The sequence below is a fragment of the Hippichthys cyanospilos genome, chromosome 18 (assembly GCF_059441005.1).
Source record: "Hippichthys cyanospilos isolate Australia breed blue-spotted pipefish chromosome 18, RoL_Hcya_1.0, whole genome shotgun sequence".
In the NCBI taxonomy this organism is placed as follows: domain Eukaryota; kingdom Metazoa; phylum Chordata; class Actinopteri; order Syngnathiformes; family Syngnathidae; genus Hippichthys; species Hippichthys cyanospilos.
Genome location: NC_142386.1, coordinates 10695669 through 10711522, shown reverse-complemented (window position 1 = coordinate 10711522; position 15854 = coordinate 10695669). Strand labels below are relative to the sequence as shown.

The 15854-nt window shown below is 37.5% G+C and overlaps 1 protein-coding gene across 1 annotated transcript in view; it reads left to right on the top strand.

The window, feature by feature from the left end:
• Nucleotides 1-15854, top strand: part of LOC148408917 (neurexin-2-like) — a 171963-nt gene that overhangs the window by 55608 nt on the left and 100501 nt on the right. The window contains exon 7 of the mRNA XM_088440142.1: nt 8173-8334. Within this exon, the coding sequence (XP_088296268.1) occupies nt 8173-8334 (162 nt within the window). The remainder of the gene's footprint in view (nt 1-8172; nt 8335-15854) is intronic.

Below are 15854 nucleotides of genomic sequence, written 5' to 3'. Positions count from 1 at the left end.
GTATGAAATGAATGTACAATGTCATGTTGCATGCTGAGTTATGTAGTTAGTGGAACGTTGGCCATTTTGAAGTGTGGCATTGGCTTTTGAAAGGGAAGATAGCATCAGTATACAGTATAAGACATAATATATATATATATATATATATATATATATATATATATATATATATACACAAAATATTATTGTGCAAAATATTATTTATTCATGCAGTGAGAAGCAGATTAGTGTGTGAAGGATTTGTTGTGAATCTGGATGGCTTGCGGGTAGAAGCTGTTTGCCAGCCTGGCAGTCCTGGCCCTCAGGCTCCTGTAGCGTCTGCCTGATGGCAGCAGTTCAAACAGATTGTTTTGTGGGTGTGTCTTGTCCTTGATGATGATGCATGTCTGCAAAACTCAAGTGGTCATTGACTGCAACACTTCCTGAAAGTTTCAGCTCAGTATCCTTTTCTTAACTTACTGGTTGTTAACGGACATTTGTTAGATTAATTTTCCAAAATTTAAACATGTTTTTCTCAAAACTAGCGTTTCCAATTTGGCACCATTCAAAGCGCTGTAACTTTATCAATTTTTGAGCTTCCGCTATGTATTATATATCACTACTGCCTCATCACTTTTGTTCATGTCGTGTATGTTCTGACGGGACATTATTAAAAAATGTGTGTCGTGGCTAATGCAGTGTCCTCGCTGTGCTTAGCAACTATATTTGTGCCACACTGTGACGGTAAGTTTTCTTGAATTACTTGTGCTTTTTTTGTGCCAATGCTCTGAGCTCACATAGTGGGGAGCCTGCTCGACACGTTCAGGCACATAAATTGTGTCAATTCATGCAGAACTCCTTTGGGCTGAGCTGCCAAGCTATATATTTTTCCCCCCTCAGATGTGCTTTTAAAACATCTGCAACCAAAAAGTCTCACTGCAGAATCCCTGTGATCATTTCCGCCACATTGAAACTTTATGGAATTGCGCATCGCTGATAACACTTTATTCATTCCAGGGGAGACATTCAGCAAGGAAGAAATACGGTGTACAAAATAAAGCGAGCGTTCACCTGCGGCATAATTTTACTAATCTTGGTCTTGTGATGTGCGGTGCATTTCAATGCTGGCGTGCAAAAGAAGGACTCCCGGTATATCTAATTCAAAATCAGCAGTATATTATGAGCCTGGCCACATGAATCACATTAATGTAAACTTGCATTTTCCTCCATGCCAGTTCACTTCGCCAGACTTCCACAGGAGGAGAGATTCAATGCTCACGACGTCTCTTATGCTTTCAGCCATGCATTTGATCCCTGTGTAAATTGCCTTCGTCTCAGATAAGTTACCTCCCTGACATGTAGATATGGAGAACTTTAACTCCCGAGAGAATGCTGGTGGAAACATTTTATTAGATCCGCTGTTGCATTTCAGGCAAGAATTCTTCCAATTACCACCTCCTGCCCTCTCTTCTGTTACTGAGGCAGACAAAATTATGTTATTCCTTTCCTGACCCTTATTAATAATGCTGCTGCCTGTTGATGAGCAAGCATGATGCACATGCAATATTTGTACACACTGTCATCTATGGGGTCGTTACTTCTTGTGCGGTTTCAGTCCGCTCAGTAACGTTTGTCATCGAACTACAATATACTGTATAGTATGAATGTGACTCGAGCTATCCAACATAGCAAAGAAGTTACACTGTGACATAGATTCCATGAATGCAAGGGAAAAATGGTTCGATAGGTCAATCTTGTCATGTTTTAATTTGATTTAGTAAATGTCAAATTAGAAATGTAAAAATAGTATGTAACAAAGAAGTATATATATATATATATATATATATATATATATATATATATATATATATATATATTGTTCACATAATTGCCTTTAAAAATCATATATAATATAAGGAGGTAGCTCAAAAGTTGAGGGAGTTACAGCAACGTTCAGCAAGTGCCTGTATTACGCATGGGGCGAAATAAGATTCTGACAGTGTGATAACCTTGAGGAAAAAAATCATGGTAGTGAAATAACAGCTCTAAAACATAACTTCAAAATGGTCATTTTTCTTTGTTGCCAAGTATTAATTTCACTACATTATAAAATCTTTTATTTTCAAACAAAATCCGTTTTAACATAATACCATCACATAATACCATTTCATATACAGTCGGCCCCCGGCTTACGAGCACCCTGATTTACGAACAATTCGCCTTACGAGCGTGGATCAGGGAGATTTTTGTCCTCCGCTTACGAACAAACCTCTCGCCTTACGAACAATTCGACATGCCGGCCATTGAGTACGTAGAAATGTTCTCGTTTAATTGCGTCTATAAAATCAACAGTAGCGACATCATTAATCATCAGTAGACCCTTGTGGCAGTAACGTGAACGCTATTGGTCTTACAACGTCACACTGACTGTCTCACTCACGGTGTCTAAATATATTACCATTTAAGTGTAGTGTTTGTACAGCTAAAGGGAAAAACAGCTGACATGAAATTAAATGTGCCGATTGCAGGACAAAGAATTGTCATTGGTTTAAATGTGTGTTTTTTTTTAAATTAATTGTCAATACATTCCAACCGTTTAAAAAAAAAAGTGCGAATAATTATCAGTCAGTCACGGAGATGCGAATATGCTATTGGTCGATTAAGGTCACCCGGTCTCACTCACGGAGATGCTATTGGCCGGCGTCACACGTCAATCACAGAAATGCCGATATGCTATTGGCCGAACGCCTTTATCTAGCTTGATGGGACAGGATGGAAGGAAGGAGAGAAAATTAGTGAAAAACGGAATGTTGTGAAGACTTTGCAAACTTTATCTGTTAGACATAGCTTCTAAAATTACTAGCAGCGGTAAAGAAAGAAATAAGAGGATGATGTTTTAGTATCTGCATGATTTGCACCCTGACTGAAAGAGTTACTGTAACACTGTAAGACCAATAGCATATCTATCGCCGTGTTAACTTTGAGCGTTGGATTCTGCCCCCCTCTGCTTACACCCAGCTCAAGTCTCGTCGTTTCAAAGGTAAAAGCTATTTATCCATTGTATTTATTATATAATGCAAGTGTACAGCAGATTATGTCACTCAATTTTAATATATGTATACAGTGTGTCGTTTTTACCTAAGGCTTCGGCGCGCGTTGCACGCATTCACGAATTAACATGGGTTTGGATTGCCCGCTATACGAGCAATTCGAGATACGAGCGTAGCCGCTGAACGGATTAAGTTCGTAACCCGGGGGCCCACTGTATATATATATATATATATATATATATATATATATATATATATATATTCAGGATGTCTTCCGCCTGCTGCCCAGAGACAGCTGGGATAGGCACCAGCAAGCCACTCTAGTGAGGATAAGCGGCTCTAGAAAATGGATGGATGGATGAATTTGTATGGCTTTATCTCAGAAATACAATATATATGCAATAAACAAGTTGATTGAAGACTTGATTTTGAATGGTTTGTTGACCCAATTTTTTGACCTGCAACTCTCTGGTAACTTGTGCTGTACGAAATCTCTCATTATAGTCGGCTGGGAAAGGCCCTTCCACAAAGAAACTAAACGGATGGATGATTTTTTTTCTTCTTCTTTTTCTATGTGATAGATATCATGGCTTGCTCAGAATTTTGCTGACTCTCAATATTACAGACAGTAACAAAGAACGCTATTTGTTTTGTGCAGCCTACCTGAGTAGTTGTAGCCCCATTTTTTCCATATAAAAAAGGTACTGAAATCCACTATCTACAGTGTGAAAAGATGCTTTAGATGTTGCCGGGCATAAACGAGAGAACCACATTTATCAATTTCAAGACACAAAAGCCTTTTATTTGATGTGCGCCATCAATCAAGCCAAAGCCAGCTGACCTATTTTCAAAGAGTCAAAGCTAAAGATACTCAAGGTTTTACCACAAGATGGACAAAAAAAAAAAAATCAATAAGTGTCATGACAAGAGAATGGTCAGCAGGACCTGAAACCTCAGCGTGTCCTGTCACTTCTTTGACTTTTATCCTCTAGCTTTCAATGTGATGCTCCATCTATAGGAAGAAATTCTGTATACATTTGTGACTTTGTGGTTTCTGTGTTTAGGAAGACGTGGTCAAACCCTTGAATGTTGCTATCCTTTGTAAACAACTATGGGAATTTACTTCCTTTAAAAGAAAGAACAATAGGAGACAAAACTCTTCTCATTAGCTCAAAGATGCAAAATTTTGAGACCCTGTTTTTTAAAGAGGCACTTTATCACAGTGGAGTCACCTAATCAAAATGATAATTATCCATGAAGAATTGTAAATCAGTCGCTATAGTTCATTAAACCTGAACACTGCCAGACAGATTGAATTCATATAGCTGCAGAAGCTGCTTCCCTTATTTCATATAAAGGCTGCATCACACTATCAATTCATGCTCTTCATTTATAAAATGATTATGCTTTCAGCATTTTTAGAAATTTCACCTTTTAGAGGATGCAAGGATCGAAAGATGTGGATTTGCTTTAAGGCTATGGCTATTGAGTATTTTTGCTTTTCAGATATCCCACAGAAAATTCAAATTTCAAATCTATTTGGACAAAACCAAAAAAATATAATGCTTTGCTTTACATTGATACATTGATATATTCATATGAGGAACATTATTTTTACTTACCGTATTTCTCCGAGTCAATTTTTTTGAGAATCTGGATGGCTCGTGGGTCGAAGCTGTGTCCTTATTTTCAACCCCCATGTTATGGGGGTCCACTTATAACCACATAATTCAAAACGGACAATTTTTTTTTCACATATCTGTGTTTAAATAACATTGATTCAAATACAAAATAAGTAATATGTCATTTACAAGGCTTAAAGTGATTTTACACACACATATATATATATATACACACACACCTCTAATTCGAAATAGTATGCATTCATTTTAGAGTGTTTGCACAAAACATGGTAAAAATGCATTTTTGTCAAGCCCACCTAATTGCCTCTTGTCGACAACGAGGCTGCGTGGCTCTTTTTTCTTCTTTTTTTTCGACGGACTTTGACTCACTATGAGAATTTAAAGACTGTTTGACTTGTCTCCTTCAACCCGTGGACATGTCCTTGACGCCGGCATGGATGTTGGCAGGTGGGAGGAGAAACAGTGAAAGGCTACCTTTCACACTATGAGTTCACAACAGTTGTCACTTGGGTAAAGAAAGTTTGGGATAATATCTAAAGTAAGATGAACAGCAAATAATTTCCGAAGAATATACAAACAAAAAGCATTGACGACATCTTGAATAGGATAGGATACCAGGATACCATTAGTAAAATGCGGGACCTGCGGATGAAAGCAGAAGACTATGAGGTGGTTAAAGTCTTTCAAACAAATTTGAAGGGTCTGAAGATGACTACCCACAGAAGAATAACAATCATGCTATTCGATATCTGATGTAAAATGCCTCTAAAAGTACCCTAAATTCAGTATTTTAGTTACACACAACATGTGTTTTAGTTGGACAGCCATGATTTATGTAACCACAAAAGTCAGGGATAGTCTTTAGGGGGTTTAACATAAGTATGTAAATATGGGTAGTGCCATATTGACTACCATGGAATGAGATTTAACCAAGGTACTCAAATCGCTCAAGGACACATTTCAGCCCCAATAAAAATCACACTTTTCTACTTAAAATTTTGATTTTACACCTAAATCTAACATTAAAATATGAATTATAAAGCTGATTTTGTGTGGGAAATTTGATAAAAATATATTTCACAAGAATACAAGAATATTCTGTTGAATTTTCAGTAGGTAATTGATTGCTGAAATATTCGACATTCCACCTCTCACATATATTTTTGTCATTTTGTTGTTTAATACAACCTTCAGTCCTGGAATTAAATTGCAAAAAATTGTTCCTAATAGTGAGTAAATTTCTCCTCAAATGAGGTCCTCTCTTAGCAAAATAGCTCCTCAAAGAAATAATTTAGTTTTAGCGTTGCATAAGATCCTTCCGCTGTAATTTGTTAATTTATAGTCATATTGTGGGAATGGTTTCTGTCTGTGAAGAATTTCATGTTACCAGTGGGTTTATTGTCATGGCAACAAGCATAGCCTTCATTCCCTGACTGCACTGTTTTACAATTCATCTCCTCTGTCTCTTGTGATGTGACTGATACGACATTTTTTTTCTGTCTCTGCCAATGGGCAAAAGAACTAATTAAGCTCACCATTTCAGCATTCTTAAACACAAATTAATTGAGTTTTCCAACTTGAGCAGCATCCACATTGCTTTCGGTGCCAAACTGTGATTTGAAGGAACCTTTGTGGTGTGCTGACTTTTACTGCCATCAGAAACGGAAATCCACAGAGATTAGTGACGCTATCAAGGCTGTTTTCCCTGTAATGGCTTTCCACATCCAAGAGTAAGCCATTATAAGGCAAAGAACCATGTGAATTCGTCCAGTCAGTGAGGAAAACATCACTACTAAAAATGCACAATACAATTAGAGAGCTAATAAAACTAATTTATGTGGGGATTTTTCTTTCTTTGAAAATAAGAAAAGAATAATGAGATTTTTCTATGTCAATACAGGGTGAAAGTGAATAGTACTTTTGACTTTGGACATTGTACCACTCTGTAGACATTTCTTTGACTGATTGAGTATTATAGGTGGAAATCTCTGACTCTCCCACCATTGGATTTGATTCTGACTTAGGGTTATACGATTGAATTCAGAATTGATTTTTGATTCTAAATGATTTGGTTAACAATGATTTCTGCTTCAGTCTGCAAAGAATGGTCATGATCTACTCCAGTCTGTTTTGCAAGACAGAATGACAAATGGAGGCATTAAAGTGTCATTTATTTACATTTATTACGTTTTGAATCGTAAGGAAAATTGCTTTTTCCACAAAAAAAAAACAAACACGTGGACCACAACAACTACTTCTTTTTTTTTTTTTTTTTTTATACCAATGACATACCAACCACTTGAAAGTTTATTGTCATTTGATTGGGTATTATATATTCTATGTGACTTGATGGATCATTTGTTGTGATTAAATATCAAAATAATTTCACCCCCATCATTTTTCTTGATAAATGCCAGTTTAGATGAATAGACATCTGAATGAATAGACATATAGATGAATAGACAGCTCACATTGTTAAGATATTTGCAATTATAAACATTTAATGCATAGATGAACCTTTTTCGGAGTTGAAAATGTCAGAGTGCATTTGAATGCACCACATAGTTCGCAGCTAATTTTGCAAACCTATGCCATACTGTACAATGACAGCTTTATTGACTCGTAGTTTCTTAGTACCCTTAATCAGCAATTAATTATGATTTTTATTTTTTTTAATGTTGATGTTGGTAGAGATATGATCTTATGGCAATAAAAATGCAGTGACGGGGAGGAGGAAAGCTAGCTGGTAGTAACCACCATTGCAAAGGCCAAATTCAAAATATAAGCATACTATAGTCTTTGCATTGACGTCCATCTATTATTTGTTTTTTTTTTTTGTTTTTTCATTCCATCGGTGTCTGCCTTCCTGCCTTCCTTGGCAGTGAATGTACTAACACAGAAGTAAAAAATAATTGGATATGTTTTCTTTTTATTTGAATTATTCATTTTTGAACACCAATTGAATAGCGAAATCATGTTAATGTAGTTCTAATGACTGCTTCCACATCAGTCTAATACAGCGATGTCAAACCCATGGGCCAGGAGCGAGATGATTTTGTAATGTAAAGTATAAAATTGAGCTGATTTTTTCCAATGAATGAAAAACGTAAAATGTTTTATGATCAATAATGATGTTAATGTTTTATGATGAATAGTGATTTTGTACTTGTACTGTTCTGGACAGTATTAAAAGCAAATAATAAGTTTGAAGTTCTTGTTTTAAAGTTACAGAATTTTATACCATGATTTATTGGTCTGTCTCACTTGGCAACAGATTTTTCTCCATGAGGTTCTCTGGCTAAAACGAGTTTGACACACCTAGTCTGATAAATACAAGTCTAGATCACATTCTCAAATGTACTATCGAGTGGTTTATATGGTTACTCCATATTTCCCGATGCGTCTGGAAACTACTGTATCTATCACTGTATCACTGTAAATTAAGTGAGGCATCAATTCATTTTTGGCCATTCTTGAAAATCAGTTTGTTCTCGTTCCAGGTCACGATCTTGGTGGATGGTATACTGACCACAACGGGATACACTCAAGAGGACTATACCATGCTAGGCTCTGACGAACTCTTCTATATCGGAGGTAGCGTGGACACAGCTGATCTGCCCGGCTCGCCAGTCAGCAACAACTTCATGGGTTGCCTCAAAGACGTGAGTCTTGCTCAATCATTCAAATACTCTCTCGTCTTTTTTTGCATGGCTCCTCCCTTTTCCTTACCGTCAGTTCTCAAATAATGGGATTCAGGGGAACAGGCTTTGCTTTTGCTGTGTGAAGTGTAATTGCACATCCACTGCACCAGGTGGAGCAGCGGCGCTCTCATTGTCAAAATCTGTGCTGGATTTGCTAAATAGCTGTCAGCAACATTTTTTTTCTAAATCACTTTAATGGTTGTGATTTAGAAAAAATCAGCACAATGTTTTATACCTTTGATATGTTTTACACCATTAAACGGTTCAGTTAGTCACTAGAAATGTTTCCAGTTAAAATTGCGTTTCATTTTTATTTCTTTCAGGCACTTTGATGCAGTTATTTTCTTCCTTTTCATACTAACCTGTAACCTGTATAAATCATGTAAAAAGTAAACATTTGTTTAAAGTTGATTTGTATTTCTTTGATCTTTTTTCAATTAAAAAAAAGTAACATTTTAGATATACTTTGCAGTTTTGATGATTTTTATTTTCCAAAATGTTTTCTCTTGTGTTACAAAAAATAATTGAGAAGAACCGCATACTTTGTGTGTAGAAAAATAGCCTTCACGTTAATATTGACTGGACTGTTGGAGGATGTTTCAAGGAGAAACATTTAACAGTGAGGCGTCTCCATGTGTGCTTATAGAATCCTATGGGAATTCTGTTAAGAGCAAAAGAGAGTGGCATAAGTACAATATTCATAAGTAATGCATCCATCTTCTGAAGTTCACTCCTGGATCTCCCCTCCTCGTCCTCATTTTTAATCTTTCCAAAAGCCACGGCCTGCACCTGTCACTTTGATTATCTCCATAGAGCAGGTTAACATCGTGTACTTGCGCATTGGAATTATGTCAGGTGTAAAGCGGCACATGATCTGCTAATGCCCAATTTCAGCTGTGTCATACAAATTTTTAATAGGAAGAGAAATGGCATAAAACTCAAATGAGACCACGTTGATGAATGAAGAAGCGTTGCGTCTTAGTTGCAGCCGAGTCCCAATTCAAATCAATGTTTACATTCACTATTCAAATGCTTTTTTATTTTTTTTGCTTAGGTGGCAATAAAGTTTGTATTTGTGTCTGTGCTCACTTCTCGCTGAAGCACTGCACATAAAACAAACAGCTAATCCGAATTATAGGCTGCACAAAATTCACCCAGCAAATAAGGTGGAAAGACTAAACACAAGAGACAGCATATGTGACTAAGAGCTTGGCAGATATAGAGAATTTCATATTGTATTGTTGAAATCGGACTGGAGGCTTATTATATGACTGTGCCAAAACTAGCGTAAAGCTTCATAGCGGTGTGAGATTTGACTCTTATTGTACAAGTTTTCCTTTTCAAAACTGCAAGAAGGAGAAGGAAGCATAGTTTGGTGCGGCAACAGCCTTCATTTGCACACCCTCTTGCCAGCTATCTCAACACTAAAAATAATAGGGTCAATACACTCAAAGTAAAGAGTTAGCATAAAATGTAGCTACTGCGTTCCATACAGTAGCTAACCAGCTTTATTACTGTATGTTCTATTCTACATCAAATTTTAAAGATAGAAGTCAATTCATCGCTATTCTCGTATTTGCTGCATCTTGTCCTTGTTTGTTCTTATTTGTTTCCATGGAAATGTTTTGTATGTGAAATGTAAAAGAAGTTCAGCAGCTGCATCATCAATTGATCAAGTGCAACCTGACGTTCGTAAGATTTCATTCAAAAAAAAAGAGCACGTTGACGTTCAAATCAACCGTCGTCTTTGTAACAAGTAGGAAAAGTGTTGAGTGACACGTGTCATATAGCCGTCACCACATTTTATATTTTTTTTATGTTGCAAGGTCTAGCTCAAAGTTACTTAGTGCCAGTAAAAACAATACAGACTCTCCCACGCTTTGACAAAGATAACATTCTACTGTAACATTGTATGACGGCTCGGTGGTGCAGTGAATAGCACGTCCGCCTCACAGTGCAAAGTTCCCGGTTCAAATCCACCTGGCTCTGGCCTTCTTGTGTGGTTTGCATGTTATCCCCGAGCCCGCGTGGGTTCTCTCCAATCATTCCGGCATCCTCCCACACTCCAAAAAACATGCATGGCAGGTGGATTGGACATACTAAACCACCCTTAGGTGTGATTGGGTGTGTGAATGGTTGTTCGTCTCTGTGTGCCCTGCGATTGGCTGGCAACGAGTTCAGGGTGTTCCCCGCCCACTGCCTGAAAGCCAGGTGAGTCAGCAAGCCTGCGACCCCTGTGGCGATAAGCGAGGAAATGGAAATGGATGGATGGATGTAACATTGTTAGTGGATGTTTTATAAGAATAGTTGCAAAAATATTTTAGGAAAGTCAAAAGGTTCCTTAGCGTTGCTTTACATATTTTGGAGAAATAGGTTTAGTATCCCTTTAACAAAGTTAACATTGTTCACCTGACACAGACTGGCCGACCTTCAAATAACAGTTAGCTGCACGAAAAGGGAAGTTAGATGCGTGTTGTTCTCCTCTGCAAACTATAAACCACAGCATTCAACCATAACGCTTATCCTCATCTCTGTGCCTAATTAAATGTCCCATGAATGCATGCTATTTTCTCTTTGAAATTATTTCTGCTTCTCCGTAATAGCAACAAATGCATTTTCTCATTCAATAGTGGAACTGCGATTTGCTACAATTTAAATGTTGATATTGGTTTCAAACGAGGCTATAACATATCATTTTCAAGCGCAGGCGCTGGATGATTTGCTCCCTGTATTTACTCTGCAGCGTGAAGGCGCTGAAATGAAGATGAGATGTTATTTATGGGCAGGTTATTGTCCCGGCATTACTGCAACCTCCGCTCTGTGGGCGGCATGGCTGGTGGTGGTGTTCGAGGCCCGCGCCGCTGATTTGCCAAAGTAGAACATATTGAAGGCACGCTGGCAGGATTCTATGTGCACCACAGTCGTGATGACAAAAGAGAATTGGGGGGGAGGGGGGGGAGCCTCGCTAATTAGGGGTGAGTGGTGGACGAGGCAAAGCTGATCAAATGGGATCAGCCCGCCAGGAAATGCTGAGGCGAGGTTCAGAGACGGGTCAGTCCAGCCTGAATCCAGCTTTGCATCTCGACCGATAGCGCTGCGTGCTGAAAGCAGAGAATTGACACATTTACACTCCTCTTAATCCCGGTGGGAACTAAACATAAATACGATCTCAAATAGGTTGTGTAAAGCCACGACGGACATTTATTTGGGTTGATAAATATTTCAGGTCACTGAAAAGACACAGCATGTCCCATGGTGGAACTCTTCAGAGATGATAATAGAGGCCATCGGGTGCATCTCCTCAAAGGGAAAATAAAAGCCACTTTGAGACAAATGCATCGAGCAAGTGGAGACGCATTTATCTGCTGGGTCACCATCTCAGAGGTCAACATTACACCAGAAGATCCAACATTGCGTCATTAGCCTCCAATCATCTCATGCTTCAACTTTTCAAGCCAATTTGCTACCAAATGTCCTTGCGCTCCGCATGATCGCAATCTACATTTCCATTATAATACCAACTAAAAAAAAACAAAAACGAAAAAACGATGGATAATTGAGATAATTGATTTAATTGTGTACTTCAGGCAGCCAAATGTTCGGACGGCTTTTTTTTTGTCATGGAGTGACACATTTGATTCGATCGCTTGTTAATGGGATCGTTTCCACTTTACACCCACTGGTTGCTAGAGCACATCATTTTCTCTGCCACACGCTCTCTAATACACTACATTCATCGATAGTTTATTTAAATAATGAGCTAGCGTGATGTGCTCTTGCGGTGACTTGTTCTCATGAACATTTGTTGGAGTTTTTGGACACAATATACTGCGGTAAAAAGAAATTGTTTAACATCTTACTGGGCACAGCGGCCGTTTTCGGCCGATAGTCTAAACAGGCAAAAAAACACCTTTATTAGGCACACGTTTTTCTATTTTGAAGTCCTAAATAGGCAAGATTTTTCAGGATTTTAGAGAAATTTGGAGCAATGGCTTTTACAGACATTTTCGGACGTTTTGCTTGTTTTGACTATAGTCCGAAAGCGGACGCCCTTTCCAGTAATGTGTTAAAAGGACACTTTATTTATTTTGCCTTTTCCACCAATTCAAATGTAAGAATTTGTCTATATTTAAGGAGATAACTAAATTCTTTTTCACATATATTTAATATTTGAAAAACAGTTTTGCCACTTGTTAATTGAAAATTACTATTAGTTTCTCACAGCTCAGGTAACAAGCAATCAGCCATTTTCCGGGGTTTGTCAAGTGATAGTTGTAAGCTGAGCTGCGATTGGTTGTTAAACGCAACATGCGTGTAATTCTTCTGCTGTTGCAGCATTTGAACATTTCAAGAGTGTCGGTGTTATGTTGAAAATAGGTTGTTGCTGCTCCTATTTCGAAATATACAAGTATGTCATAGCTTTCCGTGAAAGGTGAGGAGGCGATTCATTTTTTTTTCCACGTCGTGACAATTTTTCACTTGACTTGCCCTTTAAAATCAAAAAGCCATCGTATGTTTTGAAAACGAAACTGACTGACATTAAAATGACCTTGCATGTATGAGACAAACTATCGCATTAGGTGAATATGTTTTATATCTCTATAGCTTGGATCGCCCTTGTTAAGAGTAACCTGGAAGTGCTCTGCTGATAACAGTGCTCTCATTAAAAACATTGAAATAAGTTCTACTTTTACACATTTTCAAATGGTCAGTTTCACCATCTGATTTCAGTGCTTAATTAGTCACAGCGAGGCAGTGTGAAGTGTGATATTGGCTCATATCCCCTTTGAGCCTGCCTGTAAGTCCTGCGTGCATGGTGGTGTGTCACCTCCGGCACTGACTGGTGGCACACTGATGTTTCGGATAACACATCGGGCTGCGGGTGAAATGAGACAAGCTTTATTTTTTTGTGTCCTGCTGTGCATATTGATGAGGCCAAACCACAACACAATAACAACACAAGGGGAAGTCATACGGATGCGGCCGAGACAATGCGTGCTTTCATGAGATATGCGCTAGTAAATAAATTGTATTCTTTTATGCGTATCAGCTTCTTGTCAGTACTTGTTATCATATCAATAAAAAAAGAAAAAAAATAGTACTGCACAGCTCTGTACCTTCTACACTCTGAGCTCAGCCATGCTTATACATGCTTGTATTTGTTCAGAGAATGTTGAATTGTGATGACCTTGAGATATACATGCAGGGACATTCTGCTACCTTCAATGCCTGTCAGCTTTGTAAATAAATAGATACATAACAGAAAATACAGGTTGCTAAAACTTCACTTTGATAGTTACTGTGCTCCCCTAAATTAGCTAAAGTAGTCTCTCACACATGGGTCTCAAAAAGTAGTTAAGGTTTTGTGATAGTAGTGCTTACTCTTATAGCCCTCCTAATTTAATTTTTCCAGTTGTAGTATTGCAGTTTTACCACAATGTTATGTAGAAAATACCTCAGGGTAAACTAACAATAAACAAATACATTCATCCATATTAATTATCCCGTCATAGATGTTCATTATAATTTGCTGTCATATTGTTTGTAAGATGTATGCAAGTTGTTGGTTTTTTTTGTACAAAATTAAACTAATGCTGTGTCTATTGTGCGTGTGCGTGTACCTGTGTGTGTTTTGTGTTTTACTTGTGTTAAAAGCACACATGTTTTATGCTTTCTTTTCATTGTGTGAGAATACAATAGGGAAGAAAATTCAATTATGTGATAAACAGGTACTTTGTCAGTTAAATACATAATATGTATGCATGTATGTAAAATGCATGCAATAGTGATAACCACTCACTGTGTTGCGCAACAGTGTTCTGAAGACATTATAATGTGTTTGGCAAAATATTTCCAATTGGTCCAAAAAAATTATTGATTTACTAGTAACGATACTACCAATAAGATTATCTCAAAGATCTCAAGGTCAGAAAAAGTACTATACATGATTAAATGCCCAACATTTTATAGCATTTAAGAGCAAAAAATGTTTATAGCAGCTTACTACAAATACTAAAATGACATATCTTGCAAGCAACATCAAAAAGGCTTATTAAATTGCTTTTAAATGCAAATGGGAAGAAAGATGAGAATTTTACTCATACAGTATTTAAAAACAAAATAGATAAAATGGCAACATGAGTTAAGAGCAGTGGTGTAATGGTCGCTTGAAAAGTGGGTATACTCCAAATTTCACCATCTTTTTTTTTTTAAGTAGTAAAGGAAAAAACGTTTTAGACAACACCAACCAAAAATTTGCCATTCCTGCCAACTATTATCAAGTCATCATGACTTAATTAGGAGCAGTTTGTACTTACACTATTACTGGTCACACAAGCAGAATGGAAAAGTAAAAATGTATTTATCATGAGGCGAATATGTTTTGGTTATGGTTTAGACATTTTTTTAGAATTCTACAATTTGTTTTGCACGCCACAGGTCTGTCCATTCATTATTGATTTCTACATAACAAAACAAAAATCAAAAATGATGCTTCTCCCAGTCTCTCTCACACACACTACTGCGATCACAACAGTCATCAGCAAGACATAGGCTTTCCATTAACAATCTGCATCACCAACTGGATATTTTCAGGAAACAGCAATATAAAACACAACTGTCAAATGTTGGTATTTTCCGTGTAAACTGTGTATAAAATTTAAAAACACTGACAAGAATGTAAAAATTAATGCAAAACAGAATTCATATTGTCTTTTGTTAACTCTTTAGATTTTCTTGTGTTCATATCCATAAATTATATATTTGTTTCACGTTAAACGTATTTCAGATTTCCCACATTGGGAGCAGTCAGTGAATGCCTCCCCGTTGTAATGTTGAATGCACTCAAAACGTTTCCTTTTCATTTTCCTCGCGACACGGTACCCGAAGTTGAGCATCATCCGTGTTTGACCAAGTTTTTGATAGTGTGCATACGCCAAAAGACCGCAATAATAAACATTTCAATTGGAATACCTTTCCGTGTGCTCTAACCGGTGCACTCTTAATTGAATTAGCTGGAGACCTCATAACTTTTACATGATCCTCTCAGTCTTAGTAATATTCCTGTGTGTGAACAAGGATGGACTCGCACGTTGGTTGTCTGCTTGCTTCTGTTATTGAAAATAATGCCGTAGCAACCTCAGCTAACACTAGCCGTTGATACAGTAGCTGCAACAGGCACTTGATGATGACAACGAACTGACGTCCCACTCCTCTAGCTTGTCCCATTACGGTCATTATTGTATGTAAGAATACGGCCGATATGAAAAAAGAACAATGGTGCGTGAAAACTCGACTTATGTGACTGACAGAACAATCTTCCTTGAATGGTGTCGAGCCATTCTCGAGGGAAAAGAGGCTATGAAGCAGTAGAAATTTATTCAAAGATGCGCATCGGAGGAGGTTAGAAGTGGATAATACGCAATATTATTTATTTATTCTCCATGTGGACCATTGTTACAGCATGTCACCGAGTCAATTTG